This window comes from Dama dama, chromosome 27 (assembly GCF_033118175.1).
Source record: "Dama dama isolate Ldn47 chromosome 27, ASM3311817v1, whole genome shotgun sequence".
NCBI classification, from domain to species: domain Eukaryota; kingdom Metazoa; phylum Chordata; class Mammalia; order Artiodactyla; family Cervidae; genus Dama; species Dama dama.
In genome coordinates this window covers 52660672-52686264 of record NC_083707.1, presented here as the reverse complement: position 1 = coordinate 52686264, position 25593 = coordinate 52660672, and the positions used below count along the sequence as shown (strand labels likewise).

The 25593-nt window shown below is 40.1% G+C and overlaps 1 protein-coding gene across 1 annotated transcript in view; it reads right to left on the bottom strand.

The window, feature by feature from the left end:
- The window catches only part of DCC (DCC netrin 1 receptor), a 1105239-nt gene that overhangs the window by 388442 nt on the left and 691204 nt on the right, over positions 1-25593 (bottom strand). The window contains exon 8 of the mRNA XM_061130661.1: positions 15430-15586. Within this exon, the coding sequence (XP_060986644.1) occupies positions 15430-15586 (157 nt within the window). The remainder of the gene's footprint in view (positions 1-15429; positions 15587-25593) is intronic.

The following is a 25593-nucleotide window of genomic DNA, read 5'->3' as shown; positions in this document are numbered from 1 at the left end:
ATACAAAGAAACTGTAGGGGACTAGAAATAACTGCATGCATGGGCACTTAGGACAAATTCTGGATAAAACATACAAAGAGCCCAAGTGCTACTTCTGAAGAGCCTGGAGCAAAAGCAGGGACTGGGCATGCCCTCTGCACACACGCCACCTAAGGGATGAGCAACCCCCCTAAGCCACTCCCCTGGCCTGATCTCTGGACACACCCCTATCCTTACCCCTTACAAGGAACATGTTTCCGCCCACCTCGGGGAGTTAGCAACCAAGGGAACCTGTGGTTGGTTTTCTCTCCCTGCTGCTGCAGCAGGGTCCCCGGTTAAGCCTTGCCTGAATTTCTTGTCCAGATTCTGATCAATTTCTATTGCTTAAGAAGGCCAAGAACCCTTGTTGGTCACACTTAAATGTTGGTACATATTAATTCAGGGAGTCACACATGGTGGCATGGAATGTACCCTTGAGCAGTATGCATTGATCTCTGGTTAGACTATATTAGAGTTGCTGGTTAGACTCTAACTCTGGTTAGACTATATTTTTCTGTGCCTGGAACTGACTCTTGATCCGGTTCCTACTTAGCATGCATTGCATTATAATAGCTTTCCTAGTTCTTTGTCGTTGGTCTTCCCAGTTCTGTCTTCTGTTGACAGAAACACTCTTCTAACATACATAGTCTGTCAACTCCATGCCCAAAACGTCATGCTGACTGCCATTCTATGGTTAATGCAATATCCACTTCTTGGGACATGATTCAAAGACCTTTAAGACATGGCCCAACCCTTCTCACAACCATCTGTATATGGGTCACTCTGCCCCACAACACCCTGTCCATCCCTGCGTTTGTCACTCTGACTTTCATTAATTTTGTTTAATTTTGATTACCTTGGAGTTACCTTCTTTTGACTCACTTCCTTCTCGGTTTGGCAGAAACTCATCCATTCTTCAGCTCTAACTCAAACAAATTCTGGCTAGAGCTTTCCTACCATATGTCCTCTGATTCAAGCAGCATAAAATACTATCTCCTTCGTGTTTCTGTCGATTTTGGTTTACACGTCTACTGCAGCCCGTATCACACTGTATTGACAGAGATGTCAGTCTCTTTGAGTTAACTGTGAATTATTTCAGAAGATAAGTCATATTCCATTCATATCCTATTGACACTCAGCCGGTATAGACTCACTACAGATAAAGAATGCCTATGCTACACGGGAGCCACCTACATGTCCCCTAACAGGTGAATGGATAAAGATGTTGTGGTACATATATGTGATGGAATATTACTCAGCCATGAAAAGAAATGAATTTGAGTCAGTTCTAGTGAGGTGGATGAGCCTAGAGCCTGTTAATACAGAGTGAAGTAAGTCAGAAAGAGGAAAAATACCGTCTGCTAAAACAAGTATATGGAATCCACAGCAACAGTACCTATGCGCATTTGCAGAGCAGGAATAGAGAAACAGGCACAGAAGACAGACTTATGGATGCAGCCGGGGAAGGAGAGGGGGAACTGGGAGAGCAGCATTGAAAGATATATATTACCATATGCAAGACAGATAGCTCGTAGGAGGGTGCCGTCTAACACAGGGGGCTCCCCCTGGAGCTCTGTGATAGCTGAGAGGGGTGGGAGCTCAAGAGGGAGGGGGCGTATGTATCCCTCGGGCTGATTCACGTTGTTGTACGGCAGAAATTAACACAACATTGCAAAGCAATTATCCTCTAACTAAAAATCAAAAATAATGATAATAATGCCTATGCTGCTGGTGCTCATTTTTAAATGAAAGCATAAATAAAAGTAAAAATTTTTAATAGAATAATTCTATGACATCTTCACAGAGTGTGATCTCCGAAATGTTTCCTTCCAACTTTGGGTGGCTTTCAGATGCCACTTCACTTTCCTAGGTTTCTTTCTCGCCATTTGAAAAGAGTGAGCTCTCCACAAAGAAGCTTTTTTAAAATATCTATTATTCTTTATTGGGAATAGAAAATTACCTGTGTGTGTGTGTTTATTAGCTGAATTCAGCACTGCTGTATTTACGTTTCAGAAGTAAACACAGTTTAAAGATTAAGGTGGTATCATTTCTTAGAGGCTCATTTGAATCAGTCTGCAGCGTACATCTTAAGTAAACATATATCCTCTTGCCTAAGTATAGCAGGGTGTCAACATGCAGTCACAGCTGTGGGCTGAGCAACAAATCCTGTCTTGATGTATCAAATGCCTAATTAATTGCTTTAAAAAGGAAGAGTTCTATTAATACTCCTTCTTCAGAAAGGACCTATGGTATTTTTAATGGAGAGATTTTTAACATCTTTTGATCCGTTCTACTTTGATTTTTATTTCTTTAACAAAAGCCGCCAGGGTGCAATGGTGGAAAGATTTCAATTGGAAATAAGCTATTTAGTGAAATAGGGCTCCAAGTGAGAGCAGCAACCACCACCCAAGGGCCACCCTTTCTCACCCCCAGAAGCAGAGACTCTGGAATCAGTGTTATCTTGAAGGGAAAGTAGGTTTAGCGGTGACCCACCCCTAGACAAAGCATAATGGGGGGATGGAAGTTATCTTGGTCAGAGTTATTTTCACTAAATTGTGATTAAAATTTCTGTTTTTACTTGAATTGTTTAAACACACACACACACACACACACACATTCTGAGGAACAGGCTTAAAAAATTTTTGTCTCAACATAATTTGTTTCAGCATCTAGCACACATCCAAAACACTAATTCCATGACCAATAACGACTGCAACAACAAATACAACAACTGTTTATTCATGGAAAAGGAAAAGTTTTGGATTCAAACGATTTCTTTTGTTTAGTGGTTCCAGCCAATGCCCTCAGAATAAATATAACTCAGCTGTGGGTCTTGTCCCCATCCTGTGATTTGGGGACGGCTGGTCTACCCTTCTCTAACTGCTACTGTCATCTCCACGCTGACAAATTCCTGATCGATATCTCCAACCCAAAACCTCTCTTCTGAGCTCCAGCTTTCTATTTTCGAGGAGGATCCTGCTTGACATTCCAACTTGAATATTGAAAAGTATATCAAACACAGCATGTCTGAGTGTGACTTTCTGATCTTCATTCTCAAACTTGGATTATTCCACCATCCTAATTGCAGCAACTTGTCTCGCCATAAGCTGAATCCTAGGAATCATCCTTGAAAACTCCTCTGTCTCACAATTATTGTCCAATCTTTCACGCTGTCCTGTCCATTCTGCTTCCTGAATACTTCTAGAATCTTTCCCCACTGCTCCATCTTCACAGATACACCTTAGTCCCGCCTACCGACCTAACACAACTAAATTGTTCCTAAGAGACTATACCCTCCTCTGCTACTTCCAATACAGTTTTGGACACATGGTCAACTCACAGGTGAAGCATGGGTCATTCACTGACACGGGAAATCTGTCGATGACATGTTTTATATTTCAATATACATCACAAGAAAAATTAAATCACTATTGTCTCATTTAGTGATCTAGAACACTTTAGAATGGACAGGGTTTTACACTTTGCAGAGAAGCAGAGTGGCAGGAGGCCTGACTTAGCTTGAAGGTGGAGCTTTGGATTCTGAGTCTTTGTATCACATGCTGTCTTTGCATCACAACACACTCCCTTCATAACAAGCTTCATCAGCTACAGGATCCTCAACTCTGAGGGGCAGGGAAAGAATATGTAAACACTGTGTTGAAAATGTAACACACGATGCATTCTAAAATGAATTCTCCACACCAGTCATGGAAAGCTGGTCTCCAATCCCGAGCAGTGAGCAGAGGTTTCCTGAAGTGGCATAAAGCCATGGAAAGCAAACAGCTGCAAGGTGGAAGCCCCCGCCCAGTGTTTGTTCTTCCACAAAATAGGCATGTGACCTTGAGCAACTCAGGGGCTGTCTTGGACCTTTTCTGCTTCATTTGCAAAAAGAAGATACCAGCCCCTTATCTGCCAAACTCACAGGGTTTCTGTGAGGATTAAACTGAATGATATTCAGTAAAGTGTTTCAATTCTCTCCTCTGAACTCACACAGTCCTTTTAGGAAGTATCTTTTACTTTGTGTGGTATAGTAAAGAGATCACTGGACTAGAAACTTGCATTTAAATCCTTGCTTATAATATTTCCTAGTTGTATAGCATCTTAGGTGAGGCTTTGTCAGGTCAGTTCAGTCACTCAGTCATGTCCAGTTCTTTGCAACCCCATGGACTGCAGCACGCCAGGCTTTTCTGTCCATCACCAACTCCCGGGGCTTGCTCAAACTCATATCCATTGAGTCAGTGATGCCATCCAACCATTTCATCATCTGTCATCCCCTTCTCTTCCCGCCTTTAAGCTTTTCCAGCATCAGGGTCTCTTCCAATGAGTCAGTTCTTTGCATCAGGTGGCTAAAGTATTGGAGCTTCAGCATCAGTCCTTCCAATGAATATTCAGGACTGATTTCCTTTAGGATGGACTGGTTGGATCTTGCAGTCCAAGGGACTCTTAAGACTTCTCCAACACCACAGTTCAAAAGCATCAATTCTTTGGCATTCAGCTTTCTTTTTTTTGTATGTGTGTAATACAGTTTTATTAAAGTATAAAGGAGATAGAGAAACTGTCTGACATAGGCATCAGAAGGGGATAGAAAGAGTACCCGCTTGCTAGTGTTAGCAAGGGAGTTATGTACTCTCCAATGAATCCAAAGAATGTCTGGAGGTTGTAAAGCCCTCACCAGACCTATAGTCAACTTCTCACATCCATACATGACCACTGGAAAAACCATAGCTTTGACTAGATGGACCTTTGTAGGCAAAGTAATGTCTCTGATTCTTAATATGCTGTCTAGGTTGGTCATAGCGTTTCTTCCAAGGAGCAAGTGTCTTTTAATTTCATGGCTGCAGTCACCATCTGCAGTGATTTTGGAGCCCAAGAAAATAAAGCCTCTCACTGTTTCCACTGTTTCCCCATCTATTTGCCATGAAGTGATGGGACCAGATGCCATGATCTTAGTTTTTTGAATGTTGAGTTTCAAGTCAGTTTCTTCACTCTCCTCTTTCCCTTTCATCAAGAGGCTCTTTAGTTCTCCATTTTCTGCCATAAGGGTGGTATCACCTGCATATTTGAGGTTATTGATATTTCTCCCGGCAATCTTGATTCCGGCTTGTGCTTCATCCAGCCCAGCATTTCACATTATGTACTCTGCATATAAGCTAAATAGGCAGGGTGACAATAAACAGCCTTGATGTACTCCTTTCCCGATTTGGAACCAGTCTGTTTTTCCATATCCAGTTCTAACTGTGGCTTCTTGACCTCCACACAGATTTCTCAGGAGGCAGGTCAGGTGGTCTGGTGTTCCCATCTCTTTAAGAATTTTCCAAAAAAAAAAAAAAAGAATTTTCCACAGTTTGTGGTGCTCCACACAAAGACTTTGGCATAGTCATCAAGCAGAAGTAGATGTTTTTCTGGAACTCTCTTGCTTTTTCGATGATCCAATGGATGTTGGCAGTTTGATCTCTGGTTCCTCTGCCTTTTTTAAATCCAGCTTGAACATCTGGAAGTTCTCAATTCACGTACTGCTGAAGCCTGGCTTGGAGGATTTTGAGTATTACTATACTAGAATATGAGATGAGGGCAATTGTGTGGTAGTTTGAGCATTCTTTGGCATTGCCCTTCTTTGAGATTGGAATGAAAACTGACCTTTTCCAATCCTGTGGCCACTGCTGGGTTGTCCAAATTTGCTGGCATATTGAGTGCAGCACTTTCATGGCATCATCTTTTAGGTTTTGAAATAGCTGAACTGGAATTCCATCACCTCCACTAGCTTTGTTCATAGTGATGCTTCTTAAGACCCATTTGACTGCATTCCAGGATGTCTGGCTCTAGGTGAGTGATCACACCATGGTGGTTATCTGGGTCATTAAGATCTTTTTCTGTATAGTTCTTCTGTGTATTTTGATGCTTTGCAGACTTTCTGAATTGAGCCAGGCAAACTCATTTGTAAAACAGAGATTATCATACCAGCCTTATCTGAGAATCAAATGTGCTAACATTTGTGAAAGTGATAAACTTCTCTCTAAACAAGAATTGGGAAATGTCTTTATTTCATTGATTTTCACTTCCAACCCACATGAATCTATCCCATGGATCCATCTGTTCCAGTCAATGACCAAGTGTTTTAGGCACTTTCTCAACCCTGTTTAATACTCATCACTACCTTACATGTCAGGCACTATTATTAATTCACATGAGGAAATGAAGGTACCAGTAACTGGCCCAAGGCCACATGGCTAGTTCAATTCTGAGCCAGAATTGAAGCCCAGGAAATTCAATTTCACAGCCTCAAAGCCTTAACCTTGTGAATACAATGAGTCACACTCCATATGTAATTTTAGCTTGCTGAATGGAAGGTATAATGTTCTACATACATATAAAAATTTGCTACTGTGCTTTACATAGCAAATAAAGGATGCAAATCAGCCTCAACATTAAGTCAGAGAATTATCAGAAAGAAGCCTGTCGAAGAAATCCATATCCTAATTCTGAAAATATCAAGAAGGTTTGATTCTCTTCCAGATTAATCCACTAACTGCTGAGAACAAGCAGGTGTAGAGCTTGAGAATACCTGCTCCAGAGGCAGGCCTGCGTTCAATCTTGGTTCTACCACTTGCCATTGTATAGCAGAGGTATACACCTCTTTAAGCCTCGTCTGGATAATGGTTTGCTGTAAGGATGAAATACGATGATTTATGGAAGATGCCTGGTTCCTGGTACCAGAGAGTAGTAAATAAATGCTTGCTTTCAGTATCTCAGTGTGGATGCTTACTCTGTGGTCTTAGGGATGCAACTGACCCCTCCCTTGGGCATCAGCCGCTAAACGTTCAAGTAGCAGAAAGTTGGACTCTGATCCCTAAGATCATTCTCCATGCTAAAGATTTTTAGGTAGTAGGGAGAGACAGCTGGATGTCTGTGAAGCAAATATATCTCTGTGAATTCTGGCTTTCAGGTTCTAGAATTTATGTTGTCCTCTGACTTATGCAATGAAAGCTCCTGAGGGGCTGAATAAAAAATGTTAACCGTGGCACTTGCATTATTGACACCATTAACCAGTCAGACAGATTAATGATAATCTGAGCTAGAGTAATTTGCCTGACAAAGCCATCGCAAATCTGAGGCGAATGTTAAATCCACTACCTTTTAAAAAGCTGTTGTGTTAAGGGGCTAAATAAACCCGTATGGGCAAATAAGCATCCCAGCTAATCGCTCAGAGACACATGGCTCATGTTTGTTCTAGTTGAGAGCCAGAAAGGAGAAAATGAACCAAGATAGCAGAATCAAGTTTCAAAATCAACTTTTTGTTTCTCAATTTAAGAAGTTTCCGTTGAATTGCAGTCAGCGTTTTCATCTTCTCAGTAACACAGTTTGCTTTATTGGTTGAGGAAAAATCTATTAAGCATATCACATCTGCCTCTCCGCCACTTTTATCTTATCAGTTCTGATCAGTAAACATCTGCAAAAGTCAGGAAACCAGACACTTGGATACAGAATTATAAATAAGATCCTGTCTCAATCATTGGGGAGAGAAATAGACATATAGGCAAACAAACATAAAACCAGATACAAGGTGCCAAACACTTACCATAGTCATACAACCAAAGTGAAAGGGGCAGGTAAAGGAGAAGTTGATGACTTCTGACCTATAGGACCCTGGAGAGTTTCACATGGTGACTGACATTTCAATTGGAACTTCAATTCAACAACTATCATGTGAGCTTTTACTCTAAGTTAGGCATTGCTCTGGGTGCTGAGAATAGCTCAATGAATAAAGTGATAAAAAACATCCTTGCCCACATAATGCTTATATTCTGGTGGTGGGTAAAGGGATTCAGGAAACAATAATTAAAAGGTAATAACTCAGTGTTGAAAAATAAGGATGAATAAGGACACTGGGAAGGTTAGCAGTCAAGTAAAACTTCAAAGAGAGGATACCATCTCTGCAAAGACTTAATGACGGAGAGAATGATCCATGTCCAGTGTTTGAGGGGAGGAGCATTCTAGGGAGATTGAAGATTTAGGACACTGGTCTGGAGGGGGAAGGATTCTTGGTATACAGAGGAAATGCAGAGAAGTCTGGGAGACTGGAGGGGAGTGAATGCATAAGAAAACAGTAAATACAGATGATGAAGTTGGGAAGGTGACAAGGGGCAAATCAAGAAGGATTTCTGATAATTCTCTGAATGAGATAGGTAGTCACTGGAGGGTTTTGAAGAAGAGAAATGATGCAGGCTAACTTGTGTGACGGAGAAGGCAATGGCACCCCACTCCAGTACTCTTGCCTGGAAAATCCCATGGACGGAGGAACCAGGTAGGCTGCAGTCCATGGGTTTGCTAAGAGTCGGACACGACGGAGCAACTTCACTTTCATTTCTCACTTTCATGCATTGGAGAAGGAACTGGCAACCCACTCCAGTATTCTTGCCTGGAGAATCCCAGGGACGGGGGAGCCTGGTGGGCTGCCATCTATGGGGTCTCACAGAGTCGGACACGACTGAAGTGACTTAGCAGCAGCAGTAACTTGTGTGAACTCTAGGTTAACTCCAGCTGCTAAGGTAAGAATAGACTTGAGAGGTTATAGCAATAGTATGGATGAGACCTGATTGTAATAAAAAGAAGTAAGAAGTGGCAGGATTCAGTATATGTTTTATATAGTCAACTTTTTTAATCATAGAAAAATTTGAGCAATACAAAATTAGACAGAATAATATGATGACCCACATTATTCCCATCAGTCAGCTTAAAATAAATCACAGAAACCAGTCTTTTAGTATTATTTTGTAGCAAATATCAGGTATCCTATCTTATCAAGGATTCATGATATATTTTGGCAATGCTGCTAAGACTTGATGATGGATTTGATGTAGGGTTTGAGAAAAAAAGGGGCTTCCCTGGTAGCTCAGACAGTAAAGTGCCTGCCTACAATGCAGGAGACCTGGGTTCGATCCCTGGGTTGGGAAGATCCGCTAAAGAAGGAAATGGCAACCCACTCCAGTACTCATGCCTGGAAAATCCCATGGACCAAGGAGCCTGGTAGGCTATAGTCCACGGGGTCGCAAAGAGTCAGACAGACTGAGCGACTTCACTTTCACTTTCACTTTGAGAAAAAAAAGAGGTCTTAACAATTACTCCAAGGACTTTGGCTTGAGTAATGAGAAACATGTGGATTTTACTGAGATAGAGGAACCTCTGGCATGACAAAGTTTTGGAAGGGGGTTGAGGTCGAAGGAAAATAGATATTTTGTTTATAAGTTTTAGATGTTCATGATAAATCATAGTTGAGAAATCAAAAAGGAATTGGGCTATATGATTCTGAACTGCAGGTAAAACGTCAGGACCAGGTATACAAATTTAGAAGGCAACAACATATTGACAAAATATTGACATAAAGTCACAAACTAGATGAATTGATATCTCCAAAGTCTGAGTTCTAGGGCAACTTAATATTCACAGGTTAGGGAGACTAAGAGTAACATTAAAAAAAAAAAAAAAAAAGCCTGAAAATGAGTGGCCATAAGGACTGGAATAGAATCAGGAGAATGTCTATTATAGAACCCAAGGGAAGGATATGTTTAATGATAGGGGAAGTGATCAACAGTGACAACATTTGTTAACTATCCAAGTAATGAGAGCACCAGGAAGTGACTATCGGGTTTAGCATCACAGATGCCACCTGGTAAACCCTGATGAGATCAGTTTCAGTGAAACACTAGCGATAGAATCATAACTGGAATATGTGATAAGGTATTGGAAGTGAAGTTAGACAAGGCTTCCCTTGTGGCTTAGCTGGTAAAGAGTCTGCTTGCAATGCGGGAGACTTGGGTTTGATCCCTGGGTTGGGAAGATCTCCTGGAGAAGGGAAAGGCTACCCGCTCCGGTATTCTGCCCTGGAGAATTCCATGGACTGTATAGTTGATGGGGTCGCAAAGAGTCGGATATGACTGAGTGACTTTCACCTCACCTAGACAACTCGAGGTCTGTTGCTATAAAAGGGAAGAGAATGAAATGATAGAGAAGGGAGAAATAAGACTGAGAGCAATGATTTGTTGAGATGGGAAATACAAACACCTGCTTGTATGCTGATGGGCATGATAGCCCAAGGTGCGAAACAATGATGCTGAGGAGAAAGACGGAGCTGAAGCTTTGATCTTTTGTTTGCAAGACAGGGTGGGATCTAGTACGTAAGTGAACATTTGGCCCTATTATGAGCATGGTCAATTCTTTCCCAGAAATTTGAGGAAAGACAGGTTACATACTTAAAGATCCACTGAGATAGGTAAATCAGATATGCAGCTTATACAACTTTTATTCCGAGTGCTACTATTTTCCAGGAAATTAGAAGGAAGGTTAATTAAGAGCAGGGGAAAGAGGGAAGGTATTGGAGATTTAAATATCCTTAGGGTTATGTGTGAGATAGCCTGACTGCTCTGTGCAATGTAACTCCCAGATGAATAGTTAAGAATTTAAAGACTATCAGCACATATTTTCTTCCAGGTATATTCAGCTCTAAGAGAACAAGAAAAGTTAGGCAGAAAATTAGTTTGAGTTCCCCCCCCACACACAAGAAACTAATATTAAATGAGAATCACAAGCAAAGCATCGGTGTATGTCAGTGTTTCTAAGAATCGACTGTGGGATTTTAGCTATTTAACAAGTGAAGGGGAACATGAAGGAGGAGGGGCCATGGAAGACCATAGAATCAATGAATTGCAGGGTGCCCATGGAATCAAGGTTGGTTGTAATCAGAATCTTAAATGGAAGCATATACAACTTCTACTCCGAGTACTACTATTTTCCAGGAAACTAGGAGGAAGGTCAATTAAATAGGGGGAGAGAGGGAAGGTACTGGAGATGTGAGAAGAGAGGAACAGGAAGATAAGAGAAAGTATGATGTCTGAAAGTGAGAGCAGGGAGAATTTGCAGAGTGCTGTTGACAAGAATCACGGAATGGCCAGAGGAATAACTGCCCAAGAGGGTATGAAGGATTGATCCATGGGCTTGAAAGGTAAGGAAGATATCAATAGATGAGTAAAGGATGAAATGTTTTCATTAGCAGGAAACAGTGAGCAGCTTTGAAAATAATGGGTTCATACAAAAGATGGCAACCCATTGTTACGGCGATACAACCATCACCTTTGAGCCTTCTTTTCAGCCTTTTCCATATTGTCTGTCTTAGAGCTCAAACAGTTTTGAGACCTGCATCCTGCCTTTGTACAGTGACTACCTGGGATGCTTTCACTGAATTCTTTCAGTTAGTTCTGACAGCAATTCTGATAGGTAGAATTCATGTTCCCTTCGCCCATCACACCAAAGAGGTGTTATTCCTGGCTTTTACATAGTTAAATTCACAAAACTCACATCTGATAAAATCATAGTGCCATTTCCAAATCTAGCCATTTGGATGTACGTGGTAAATTTTTAACCATCATAGGTTAGAGGGACTACACTCTATCTATGTATAGATTGCAGACAGATTTCCATTCAAGGGAATTTGGTAGTAGTTATGTGCATGTCTTTATATAGAAATTTGATCATATTTAAATTTAAAACACTTTCACATTGTTTAAGCAGTGAAGTGAGTGATCCAAACTATATTTCAAAAAGATAGCTGGAGACAGTGAGGGGGATGGATTAGAAGGTGAGAAACTATTGTCAGAGATCATATAAGTGATAGTGGAGGTAACAGAAAGAAAGGAGATATGGCTGAGCTCTGGCTAAGACAGACAAGAGAGGACCTGATGACCAACAGCAGCGGTGAGTCGGAAGTAAAACATGACTTGGGTTTTTTTGCTTGGTCAACAGGATGAAAGGGACAAACATAAACCAAGAAAAGTGAAGGAAATATACACTTAAGGAGGAGACAGTGAGTATGGTTCTGGGCAGGCTGAATTTAAGATGCCGCCAGGAAACCCATGTGAACACATGAAGACAAGTGGGTGAGAATTATTACCTCCAGGCTTCACAGCTGCATGCAAGGAACTTAAGAGGCTTCTCCTAAGGTCACAGAGTTATATAGTTGCAGAGATAAAACTGAAGCAAAGGCCTGCTTCTTCACAGTAATGAATGACCCTAGGGAACATAGGCGATAGGCATTGGTGTATTTCTTTTCTTGCATGGTAGAGGCAGGTCAAATCGTAAAAGAAAACAGAAACTTAAAAAGGATATACTTTAACGGCTGCTGTGAACTGAGAAGAAAAGCATTTTGAGACGCAGCAGGAGAGACGTTTCAATGTGCCATCCGATTATCACACTGCAGCCTTTTGAACTAAAGACCACTCCCGCCAGCCCCAGCTATACTGTTGCATTCGGATCCTGAAGGGCTCCTAAAGATCACCATGTGTTTAAAGCACTCAAAGTTTCAGAGACCAGAAGCCTGACACTTTGATCCGGGCTTCCCCACCATATACCTTCAACAGGCACAGGTAATACTTGTAACAGCCATCCAGTCTCTTCTCCAGAATGAACAGTGATCGCCAGGATGAATGGGAGCTCAGCCTTGTGGACAATTGGGTCCCAACAGGACACGTGTCCATTCTCGGTTTTTCTGCTTCTCTAGCTCCCTTTTTTCTCCCTCTCCCTCTCTTCTTCCCTCATGCCTCTCTAAAACATTGCACATACAGAGATGCATAAAACATGTCATATTTCCTGCATGGCCACTTTGGGCTAGTTATTTAAGAGGTTTAATGTGGAAGAAAAGATTTGGGAATTGGAACTCAGATATTTTGAAAAGATCCTAGTTACCCTATCAAAATCCTCATCCATTAAAGAATTTAATGATGCTGTTCCCTCTCTGTGTGAGAGGCACAGGCAGGTCCATTGAGTATATTTGAAAATAGGTGTTCTTGTCTACAGAACCTTGGGATTTGGCAACATAATGTTTCTCTGATGCAAATTCAGCTTTTACATGCTCATCTTTTAATCATCTTTAATTGGCAATATTAAAAAAAAAACAAATATAATGAGGAGAGAAAATTACAAAATGCTTTAAAAATGGAATGGGAAGCTCTGTTAAGAAAACTCCCTAGCTTTCTGACTCATTCTAAGTGAGATATTTACAGAATGGCTTAACGCTTTAATCTTAAATAAAAGTTCCAAACATTGAACATGCTTAAATGCAAATATACCTGTTCAAGTGCCAATAATTAAAGATAAATAACAATGATACCAATCATATTGGCATTTGATAAATATTACAAAACTCCATTTCAAGCAATATGGCTAACTGGATAGTATGTGAAAAAATGCTTTTGTTACAGCACACCTAAAATACTGGGTAAATTATTCAAAACCTCTTAACAAAAATTACCCATGAATATGCTGGCAGCAAAACAAGAGAATTATAGTGGGAAAGCAGACTTGCAGGATCACTCTTTAACTTAGGGTATTTGCCCATCAATAGAAGTCTAGACCTATAAATTTTAGAAACTAACAGGAAAAGAGAATAAGAAAGAAAGTTTTCAGATAAAGTAGGGTATAAGGTCTTATTAGAGAACCCTGCATATAGCCAGGATCCTGAAAAAAAGCAAGCTTCAGTGGAAAATGAAAATGAAATTAGCCTCATGAGAGAACCAGTGAATACATCCCAATATCAGTTTTAACTTAGTTGGAACAGAAAGAAGAAAAAAAAAAAAAAAAAACCTCTTAAAATTGCTTATCACAAGACTGCATTTACTCATTTAAGTTGACACGTTAAAAATGGTAGAAAAACAAATGTTATACTTAATGGATTTTCTGATAACTAATGAAATATCAGTATGAGACCTGCCTCCTTGGTGGTTTGGTTGGTAAAGGAGCCTCCTGCAGTGTGGGAGAACTGGGTCGGGAAGGTTCCCTGGAGGAGGGCATGGCAACCCACTCCAGTATTCTTGCCTGCAGAACCCATGGACAGAGGGGCCTGGCGGGCTACGGTCCACGGGGCTGCAGAGAGTCGGACACGACTGAGGGACTAAGCACCTAAGACCTGCGTGGACCAAATACATCTTAACAGAAACTTGGTTTAATATGGACCCATTTTGGGAAAGCAGATGCTCCCAGGAGAATGTGCTTTAAATCTTGGCCTTAAAAATTCCCTCAGACAAATTTCTAAGAACTAGAGTTAACAGTCAAGAATTGCCCAAACATGGGAAGAAAAATAAGCTCCCATGAAGAAGAGTCAGAAGAAACACATTGCTGAATCAGACCCACAAAGACTGCAGATATTAGAATGGTCAAATATAGACTATAAAATAAGTGTAATAAATTTAAAGAAATGAGATATCATATACAGTTTTTTCTTATAGATTGGAACTTAACCCGTATCTATTACAGACTTAAAAATCAAACTTCAAAGCCTTAAAATCATGAAACACTTTAAGGAAGGGAAAAAAAAAATCAGAAAACAAAACAAAACAACAAAGAAGTCAAAAAAACAACAGTAGCTTGTAATCTTGAAACCAGACGTATGCAGCACACTTTTGCCTAGACAATAATATTAAAGACTATTACTCTTGAGTGACTTTTATAAATGCAACCTAATTTAGCAATAACAAAAACTTTTACAGTAAGTACTATTAGTTTTTCTTTATTCAAGAGTGAAATGAGACTCAGAGAAGGTATGTGGTTTTCTGGAGATTGCCTCATGTCAGCGTCAGAGCTGAGACTGCAACCTCACCACGTTGGTTCTCCCACATTTGGTTCTATCAATATATAGTCTAATTCTGTTCTCTGTTTACCAGTTTGAAAATCAAGGAGACTTTTAAAAAGCCTGATAGCATACATTTACATGCTTGTCTTTTTTCAAAGAAGGTTTCTATAAATAAATGAATTTGTACCAGACACTCCACCCTGATGTTATAAGAAGCCCCTCACACACCTAAAGTTCTTAGATGCACAACAAAAGGCTTCAGTACTGAAACGGAAAACCTTGTGTACTCAAGAATCTGCACAGCTTCTACTGGGCATGTTTTCTTTTTAGAGATGAGGGAAAATCTCCAATTTTTGAGCCATTCTTTTATGCCAACTCAACCAAACTGCATGCAACTTTATACATATCTTTAAAAGATAGTTTTGTAAATATTTAATATTCTGCTACTTTGATTTTGAATTGTAAATGTCAAAATTTTGTTTGGGCTTTTTAAAAATGTTTTACTATATTTTGTTTAAAAGGAAAAGTATATTTTTAGAATGTTTTTATGAGTAGATTCAATGTACTGAAAATTAAAAATTAAAAAAAAAACAACCCTGAGTTTGCTTCTGTACACGATCCTACTTTAAAAAACCATACAAGCGACTCAATTACCTCCACTGAATAACGAGTGAAAAGCAGAGGGCAGAGATTTCTCACGGTCTGCAAAATCCTGCTCAAGACCTTTGGCCACCATCACCCCACAGTCTACATTTAAAGACTTGGTGGGTTAAGCTGAATTTCTTGGTTGCACCTACCTGTTGTCACCTTCCCTGGAGTAGAAGACCGTGAAAGTTTGGATGTTCCCTCTTGCTTCTGCAGGTGGGCGCCAGCTGAGACGGACAAACCGACTAGAAACCAGGACAGGGACCACGTCTCTGGGAGCTGAAGGGAGGACACTGGAGCTCAGGATGGCTGTGGAGGAAGGAGAGGAGGCTGTCAGAAGTGAAGGGGCATGGGCAGGAAATGTGCAGGAAGGCAAGGAAGGCCCGTTAGCAAACGCGGAATGGTGCATTCCCATCGATTCTAAAGGAAGGAAGGAAAGAGAAACCAAAGACGCAACAGTGGAATCGAAGGTGTATTAGAGTGCATACGTTAATCTCAAACTCCTAAATTATCCCTCCCCACTACTATATATAACATAGATAACCAACAAGGACCTACTGTGTAGCATGGGGAACTATACTTAGTTTTTTTTTTTTTTTAGTAACCTATAAGGGAAAAAAAGACATACATATATATAATACACACATATACATTTCAGAAAAAAAAATATATCCAAATCACTTTGCTGTATACCTGAAACTAACACAATATTGTAAACCAACTATTTTTCAATAAAAAACGTATTAGAATTTCTTGGATTTCATAAAATATTGGCAAACTAATAACACGATTCTATTGTATATGGCCAGTTTCTACTGCTAAAGGGATTCATGACCATAAGGAAAAACGTTCGGTTTCGGCATGAAACAGGGAATATAGACTTACTACAGGCATTTTTTGTTTTGGCTCCACCCTGCGGCTTGTGGGATTTTAGTTCATCAACCAGGGCTTGAACCCAAGCACCAGCAGCGCTGAGTCCTAACCACTGGCCTACCAGGGAGTTTCTTCCAAGTCCTGATACATGCTTTAGATAACTAAGCATTTACTATAAAATCTTACTCCACTCTGACTGCCCATTTACACCATTCTAGATACAATGTGAAGGACCTTGTTTCACTGTTTCCGATGAGCACACACAATTAGAAGCAGCAAACTAAATGTTGAAAGATAGAACAAGTAGAAGCAATTCTACTAGCAATGCTGTTAGAAGGAAAGACTAAAAATTCCACTGGACATCAAGAATTACCATTGTACCATACTTGTTGAGTATCACTACATTTATATCCAAATTTAATGACTCTTATTTATAGGAATAACTGAATCATCCACAGGTGGAAAATTGGTTTTTCAAATACCTTAGGGGCATTTATAATCTTTAACAGATGTTTGCAGTTAAATGAGAGTGTGTTTGTGTGTGTGTACATATTTGTGAATTCATAATTAATATTTGCTGGATATTTCAGTTTTCTTCTTATTTGTTCAAGTCCTCAAGTCTATGGAACATATATTTCATATTGACAGGTGATTTCTGGCTCCAAAGCACAAGTACCCATTTGTCTGCATTTAATCTTCAAACTGGCTTTGGTGGGCCATTTTCTCTAATTTTTATTGAAGTTAGTCTCCATTCTTGCATTTATTTTCTCCAGGGACTAGCCGAGTGGGCATTCCTGCTGTGAACTAAACTCCTGTTCACTGGAAAATCCATTTGGGGAAGCAGGGGGTTATCTTATTTCCCAACAGTTCTGGAAACTTAACCAGTTTACAATACAGTTAGAAAGAGGTTTTCAAGAGCTGCAAAAAGCTTTCAGTTATTTCTAGCTCCACAGATTCTTAGCCAACTTCTCTGCAGATACAATTTCCTTCTTGCTTTCTTGATCAGCATGGTATTTGACATGAATGGAAGACTGGTGGTGAGTCCGTCAATCTTTTATGATGGAGTAATAAGGGGAGGGGACAGACAGACTGATGCTTGGGTAGGCAGCATCTCTCTTAAAAATATGGGTATTGAGCTTCTTGACAAAAACCTTTGCTTCCGCACACCGTGGACAGCTCAAACTATCACGCTGAAGTGAATTTATCACTCCCACGCAGCCTGCTTCTCTTCTAGGCCACTTGACCTAGTTGTGTCTACGTTTCTTCTCACATCTATAGCCTACAACCCTAGACATGTATCCCCTCTTCCTGACTTTCCCTCACTCGCCCCTGCAAGGATTCCCCTTCATGGAGACACCTGCCACCTGTATTCTATCTCATCTCCACCTCTCCACTTCTCTCCACACTGCCATTCTCTCTCACCAGACTCGCCACGACGATCTTCCCGTTCCCCCGTTTATCTTCCACTCATCTCCCTCGAATTCATTCTCTGTACAGCGACCAGCATCAATTTGTATGAAGACACACCGGCTCACCGACCTCTCTCCCCTGTGCTTACTCATCACCTCAGAGAAACTCAAGCTTCTCAGTCTGCCGGTCGGCCTTGCCCCTGTTCATCATTTCTCTTGGTTTGCCTTTGCTTGCACAGAGGCCCTCAGAAGAGGCCCTAAGTGCACACACTTTATTTGGACGGTGATCCCAGGAAAGACCCGTGAGGAGTCGGGAAGGGAAACAGGGCCGGGAGGGAAGGCTGGAAAGAGGGAGCTCCCCGGCGGATTGTCACTGAGGGAGATGGAAGAGCCCGCTCCCTGGGGACTCTGGGAGCCACGGCCGCACAGGCCTCTGGAGACGCACATTGGGGGACTTACCTACCCACTTCCTCCACTGTCCACTGAGCGTGATTCCAGAGCATCAGCCTTCCCGCACAATAGCCTCACGTGTTCTGTTGCCAGGAAAATAACAGCTTTGGGCAGAGACATGCTCATGTCCACATGAGCTCTATTCCTTCAGCAAGTATCCTCCAAGCACCTATCCTCTGCAGCCCTTCTAGGGCCGAGGAGATGAGACCACTCTTCTCACGGGGCTCGCCTGGATGCTCACTGCATTTTGACGCTGATACTGATCACGCTGTCTCCAGGCTGAACCGCTTGTGATTCCCCAGGGCCACTGCACAGGCAGTTCCCACTTAAACAAGTCCACTTCATTCACTTAAATCCTCCTTTCTTCTTGACTTACTCTAGGTGTGTTTCCTCTGTAACGACTGGCTCATGGCATTTGTAGAATAGCTAACAGGCATACAGTTAATATCTGTCATCAATATGAACGTCTGAAAATCAAATACTGAATAATTTTATTAAAAAAAAGATTCAACCTGACAAAGAATAAAAGAAATGCACATTTAAATAAAATCTAAAAGTCAGAATAAAGTCTATTTAAAAATCTGTCAGGGTAGCAAGACTTTAAAGAATGTTCGTATGTAGTATTAGTCAGGGCATGGCAAGCTCTATGCTGTCAGCTGAAGTCTGTAAGAATACAAGCTCTTTAGAATTCAATTTGGCAAAAGGCTTTAAAGTGAAAAAAATATTCACACCATTTGACCAAACATTCTCATGTCTATAAATTTAGTACTTCAAAAATAATGAATACCCCCTTTATCAAGGCATCCATGTGAAATCATAGATAGTTCATTTTCTCAAAGGTAATACCTATACATCTCATCAGTTTAAAGAATATGGGATCCTTTCAAGACTGTTTTCTTTTTTTACAAGTTTTCTTTTTTTAAAAACAAAATGTAAACAATGATGACTTGGAAAAATCTTTTGAGAATTTTTAAGAAGTCAAAAAGATAGGCTTTAAAATAATAGGAGAAAAATTTCCAAATCCTTCTTCCCCCCAGAGCACTCTGCTTACAGGAGTACCACATCAAAAATGAGTTGGTTTCTCCACCCTCCAGGGGCTGCCAAGAGGGAAACTGCTGGGCGGGGTGAGGATCTGTCGGGGTCCACAGAGATGCTTTCCACTCCAAGCTTCTAAAGTAACTTCTTACACAGCTAGTTTAGACTCGATTTATCAAATCAAGATCAGACTAAAATTAATCATGGACTTTTCACCTCAATTTCAACAGTTGTTATATGAAAAGGAACAGACACGTCTTTAACAAAAGAAAGACCTCTTACTTTATACAGGGGCGATCATTTTGCTCTTGCTAATCCTCCATGCTTTCTCTCAACAGTAACTTGTCTTCACATAAGGTCTCAATAAACAGCCAATCAGGACTTCTTTTCTTTGGTCTTGGAGGTCTAATCTCCAGTCTGCCCCTAATCTCCCTGGCCCATTACCGTTGTCATGGTTACAGCTTCTTTATCTGTTGTCATGGAGAAGAAGAGGCGAATTTGCCACACCATAACCTAGTCTTCTCTCTTTTATTAAAGGATCTTTTTAAAAAAAATTTTTATCAAAGCAAAATCCAAAAAAGGAGATGATTTCAGAGGATAATATAAATCTAAAGAACAGCCAGTTTTAAAACCTAAATTATTAAATAGCATTTTTGTAAGGTCATTGCAATAGCATTGATAATGATTACAACATTGGGTTAAATTTTCTGTAAGGCTATATTCCCTTCTAGATACCAAAGACATTTTTTCCATCAGATTTTTAATATACAGTGTTTATGGACATTAATTTTTCTCCAAACTTATTCTCAGTGCTCAACCTGCAAACTCTGTGAAAGATATGAAAGATGATAAGATATATTCATGAAAACATAAAAATATTTAATTTGCATTAAACAAACAACTAATAGGCTCACTTCCCTGTTACTCCCCATGCCATAAACTAAAACATCATAAATGTAGCTCAACCAGATACATTATTTGCCGTGTTTCTTTATTAACTTGGGGATATTTTTTAAAATAAAATATAAATAGAGACCATTAGTAAAATGATAGGATCATCTGACTGTGCTAAGGGCAAACATCTATTTAGTTGTCTAAATGGAGAAGTAGGTAACATTTAAACTTTGGTTTTCAGTTTTTATAGCTCACAAAGTAATTTCACAAGCTTACCAAAGAAAGCTTGTATATATAGAGTTGAAAATGACAAAGACTAACATTTTCTTCTAAAGTTCACATTTTCAAAATTCAAAGAATCATGGCTTTTGAGCTAGTGTATTAATAATTTTAGTAAATCTATGCAATGTGAATTTAAAAAGTGATCTTAAATCATTTTCACTTAAGCTAATACTTGAGAGCAATTAATTAACTACAATATTTCATTGAATCTAAGTCTTTACATAAAATAACTTATATTGGGTTAGTATCAAACATAAGTCACCAACATTTATTAAATGTCTATAATTTCCTATTGTTATGCTTGGAGGGAAGAATTATTTTTAAACCATGAATTTTGTCCTAAAAGAAGAGGGAACTAATTTGAAGACATAAGGTATATAAAATGTAAGACAATTATAAAGTTATATAAAATGTAAGACAATGAACAAGTTCCATTCTAAATTTTCTGGCAGGGCGATTGTTTAGAAATCAGACCACACTTTTCTACTAAACCATTTCTAGTCTTTTCCCAGAAACCTGTTTAATGGATCAAGCTATAAACTGTCCATAGTATTAGTGCTATAGAATTGAATGATACATGTTGGAATTTTCTTTGACAAATCAATGGATGCATTCTGTCATAAACTGACTTGATCTTCACAGAGGGAAGAGGATGTGCAAGGCGAGAGGTGAAGAAGACCTGTTTCAATCTATTTCCGGATTCCAGAGAGGAAGGCGGGCCTGGGAATCTCCCTGCCCCTCTTTTGCCTCCCACTTCTAGCATGGTGCCTTCCATCCCAGTTTACTTTTACAGTTGCCTTGGACAGCAGTAAGCCTGATAAAGCTGAAGGGCTCTGGGGTGGAGGAGCTAGCCTTGAGGTGTGTCCAAAGGCCTCAGGGTTGGAGGCCTGGCTCCCTGCTACCTCGCAGCTCTCCAAGCTGAATTTTCTGGATCCCATGAAAACCTGGGGCTTTCACCTCTGCTACCTCTGAGTGCTGAACTTGAGGTGGATGGCCTTCCTCCTCCCAACTGCTTTGCGGCTCTGACCTGGGCTTCTTCAGAGCTCAGCCTAGGAGTCACCCCACTGACCCCCATCCTGGCTTAGGTGCCTCTGCTGAGCTTTCAAGACAAGAATAAGCAGCCCCTCAGGACACTTCCTACACTGCACTGCTGTGGTCCAGTCATGCTTTGGCATCCTATCCTAAAGAAGATGCTTGGGAAGAGTAGGAACCAAGTCTAAACCATTCACCACAGTTTAATCTCCAAATCTAAACTATAGTGTAGTCAGTCATATCCTAGGCATCCAATGCATTCCTGCAGTGTTAGTTAAATGAAAGGCTTTGCAAATTTGTGAAATTACAATGTTTAGCATTTGAATAAACTCTGGGAATTGGTGATGGACAGGGAGGCCTGGCATGCTGCAATCCATGGGGTCTCAGAGTGGAACACAACTGAGCGACTGAACTGAACTGAGACTTGATGAAATTACTTCATTTATACCACCGTGAAAAATGAGTCTTTGAGATTACGTACAGGACGGGGACTGAGCTATCACCGCAAACTGGTTATGTTATTCATTACTGCTCTGCTAATAAATTATCAGGGCTTCCCTGGTGGCTCATGGTAAAGAACCCACCTATCAATGCAGGAGACGCAGACTCGATCCCTGGTTTGGGAAGATTCCCTCGAGAAGGAAATAGCAACCCACTCTAGTATTCTTGCCTGGGAAATCTCATGGACAGAAGGAGACTGGCAGGCTACAGTCCACTGGGTCGCAAAAGAGCCAGACACAACTTATCAAGTCAACAACAACAACAAATAAATTACAAAGTAGAGTGAAAAACTGAACTCAGAGGAAGGTGTCCAGGGAATGTAGGTTAGGGGTGAGAATACTGCATTTTGCATCAAATGGAGTAGGGAAAAATCTTTCTGAAATCCAATGATGTGCCAAACAATCGTAAAAGGTATGTTTATCTGGGAATATTTCCAAGAGCGGTAACACTTTCATTAAGAAGCAGAAAAGAAGCCAAGAAAGCTGGTTTGTCCTGATCTGGGGATCTATCATAAGAAATGTGATGCTTATCCCAGGACTGTACATCAAAGAGAATTGCCAGACCAAAGTAGTATGCTAAGAAGAATTATCTATGGCCACACAAAGAGATAAGAAGAAAAACAAATTCTGGAAAGTGTTATCATCTCAGCAGAGGTAACTACATCTCTCAGAGCTTAAAATCTTTTCAAAAGACAAAATGAGAAGAAAAAATAGTGTCTGGTGAACTGGTCAACTAGCACCTTTATGAATGAATATTTTTAGTCAAAGCTGTACACTGTATATATGTAAACACATGCATTGTATGCTTTTAATGCTTTTTTTTTCCCCCCTTTGTTTAATTAGGAAAATATCTTTTAAAGAGTTTATCCAAAATGCAGGAAGGGCCACAGGCAGTTTTTGGAGGTGGTTAATCCATCATTTATGTAAACAAATGGTTGTGACTAGAAAACCATGATTAAATAGATAAGATGTCAGATCTCTGCTCTGAAACTTTGTGACTATGTGACTTGTATTTTTCTGGGTTTTTTTCTTTTTTTTTAAAATTTATGTGAACTGGGAAATTATTTATCTTCTCTAAAGTTTATTGTCCACATTTAAAAACTGATCCAAAACATTTAATATGCAGGGTTAAGTGATGATGAGAGATGGATTTTAAGGGCAGCACAGTCCCAAGTATATACTTTGTATTCAATAAATAATGGTTTTTAAATTTCTCTATCTTTAGATAGAATTGTCTGAGAATCAGAGTTTTAGACAGAAAGGTTGACCTGATGGTATGTCTCCTATGGACAGGATGAGAGTGGGTGTGGGGGCACTGAAGGCCGGGGAACTGGCAGGATGTGGAGGTTTACTGAGCATCCTTGTGCCTCATACTTGGCTCTAACCTCTATCTACTCACCTTGGAATTTTATAGCTACCAGAACAAAGGGAAATAAAACCAAAAAAGAATAAAGGAGGGCATGAAGCAAAGATAAATTAGTACTTATTTCAATCAAGTTTATACAAGTAGAGCCTTATCTCACTGCTATGAAGCCACCACAGAACAACAGGGAGCAAAGCATGGACATTGATGATGCTTCCTTAGATCTCTCTCCCTTTTTTTTTTTTTTTTAATTTATTGGAGCATAGTTGATTTACAATGTTGTGTTAGTTTCAGGTATACAGCAAAATGAATCAGTTACACACACACACACACACACGCACACACATGGAGAAGGAAATGGCAACCCACTCCAGTACTCTTGCCTGGAGAATCCCATGGACAGAGGTGCCTGGTGGGCTACAAGCTATGGGGTCACAAGCTGGACATGACTGAGTGACTAAACAACAACAAATACATATATATTTACATATATTTCCAGTCTTTTTTAGATTCTTTTCCCATATAGTTCACTATGGAGCTCTGAATAGAGTTTCCTGGTCTATACCATAGGTCTTTATTTGAATGTGTCCTTCTAAGCCTATATACTTCTATTCTAGTCCCTTCTCTGGGAAGGAAGATGGTGGGTGTGGAGAAATTGCAACCACAGTGAAGTGATTACTCATGCATGCTCATTCTTTTTCTTTTCAAAGTGTACTGAAGTGAGGAAAATGATAGTAACGCTGTAAACCAAAAAAGAAGCTTATTGGCCTGAACCTAGCATTCATTCTCCAAATCCATTAAGTAAAAAAAACAAAAGAAATAACTACTAGAGATTACTTATTAAGTAGTAAAGACTCATTACATAATCATAAATTGTGGATATGCATCAAATATCAGTATTCTCCTTGGTCACTCTAAATAGAACAATATTAGTTCTTACAGAAAAGGTAGATCTTTTAAAAAGTCTTGTTAGTATTTTTTTTCAATCATTCAATGTGTTACTTTACCTAAAGACCCATATCAATTAGAATTATGGTTGGTAAGTTTATCCAATAATTCAAAAATAACGAAAGGCATGCAAAATTCTGAAAAATAAGATACAGGTATTCATTCACCATAATAAAAGTATCTATTTTAAGTTTGACTCCTGGCTACTACACAAGATACAGCAAAATACTGGGTTGGCCAAAATGTCCGGTCAAGTTTTTCACACCATCTTACAGAAAAACCTGAACAAACTCTCTGGCCAACTCAATATGTGCTTGACCTGTGTTCCATGTTCACCAGCATCAAGTAAGAGGAAGGATGGATGACATTTTTTTTTTTTTTCTGAAGTAAAGTAAAAAGAATCTTAGGATTGCAATTAGGAAACAGCCTATATTCTCCATCAGTTAGTAGCTGAGCAAGAGTGCAAATGGGTTAATCCCTAAAGTTGCTGTTATTAAGGTTTTATCATCCTAGGAAGCAACAATGACTTCTATCTCTGTCTTTTCTCTCTCTTCTTTTTTCCACTTCTTAAGAAATTTCTCTCTTTCCCCCCCTTTTTCCTTCGAAAGTGACTCATCCAAATTTGAAACTGAATTTGGAACCCAATGACAGCCTTCCCTGATGGTCCAGGGGTGAAGAATTCACCTGCCAATGTAGGGGATGGCTTCCATCCTTCGTTTGGGGAGATTCCACATGTCCTGGGGCCCCTAAGCCTATGTGCCACAACTACTGAAGCCCATGAGCCACAACTACTGAAGCCTGTGTGCCCTAGAGCTCTGCAACAAGAGATGCCGCTGCAATAAGAATTCCCAGCACAGTAACCAGAGGGTAGCCCTCACTCCCTGCAACTAGAGAAAGCCCACATGCAGCAATGGAGACCCAATATAGCCAAATCTCAGTAAAAAAAAGGGAGACTTTAAAATTAATAGAAGAGAAAACATGATACAGAAGAAGTTCAGAATTAGAAAGTGAAAGTGAAGGTCACTCAGTCGTGCCCAACTCATTGCAACCCCATGGACTATACAGTCCCTGGAATTCTCCAGGCCAGAATACTGGAGTGGGTAGCCTTTCCCTCCTCTAAGGGATCTTCCCAACCCAGGTCTCCCGCATCGCAGGCGGATTCTCTACCGGCTGAGCCACAAGGGTAGCCCAATTAGGGTCACTGTTGAAGACAGGAGGTTCAAAACAGTGGAATTCTGTGTCAAGGTCACTATTGATCACTTGACCTTACTATTACACTTCTTGACTCTGAATTTTTCCCCCAGTGTCAAAATGTAGCCTGAACATGCTTCTTCTTTAATATGACCACGAAGACACAGAACACAGCAGATGATGCTCATAAAATACTTTGAATTCTGTTAAAGACAGAGTCTAAAACTAAAGAGGAGGACAGGTGGCACTAGCCCCTGTTGTGACTATTTTACCATCTTAATAAACATCAGCAGTGTCTATGTTGAGCAAAGGTATATACTGCCCTTGTACAGGACGGCT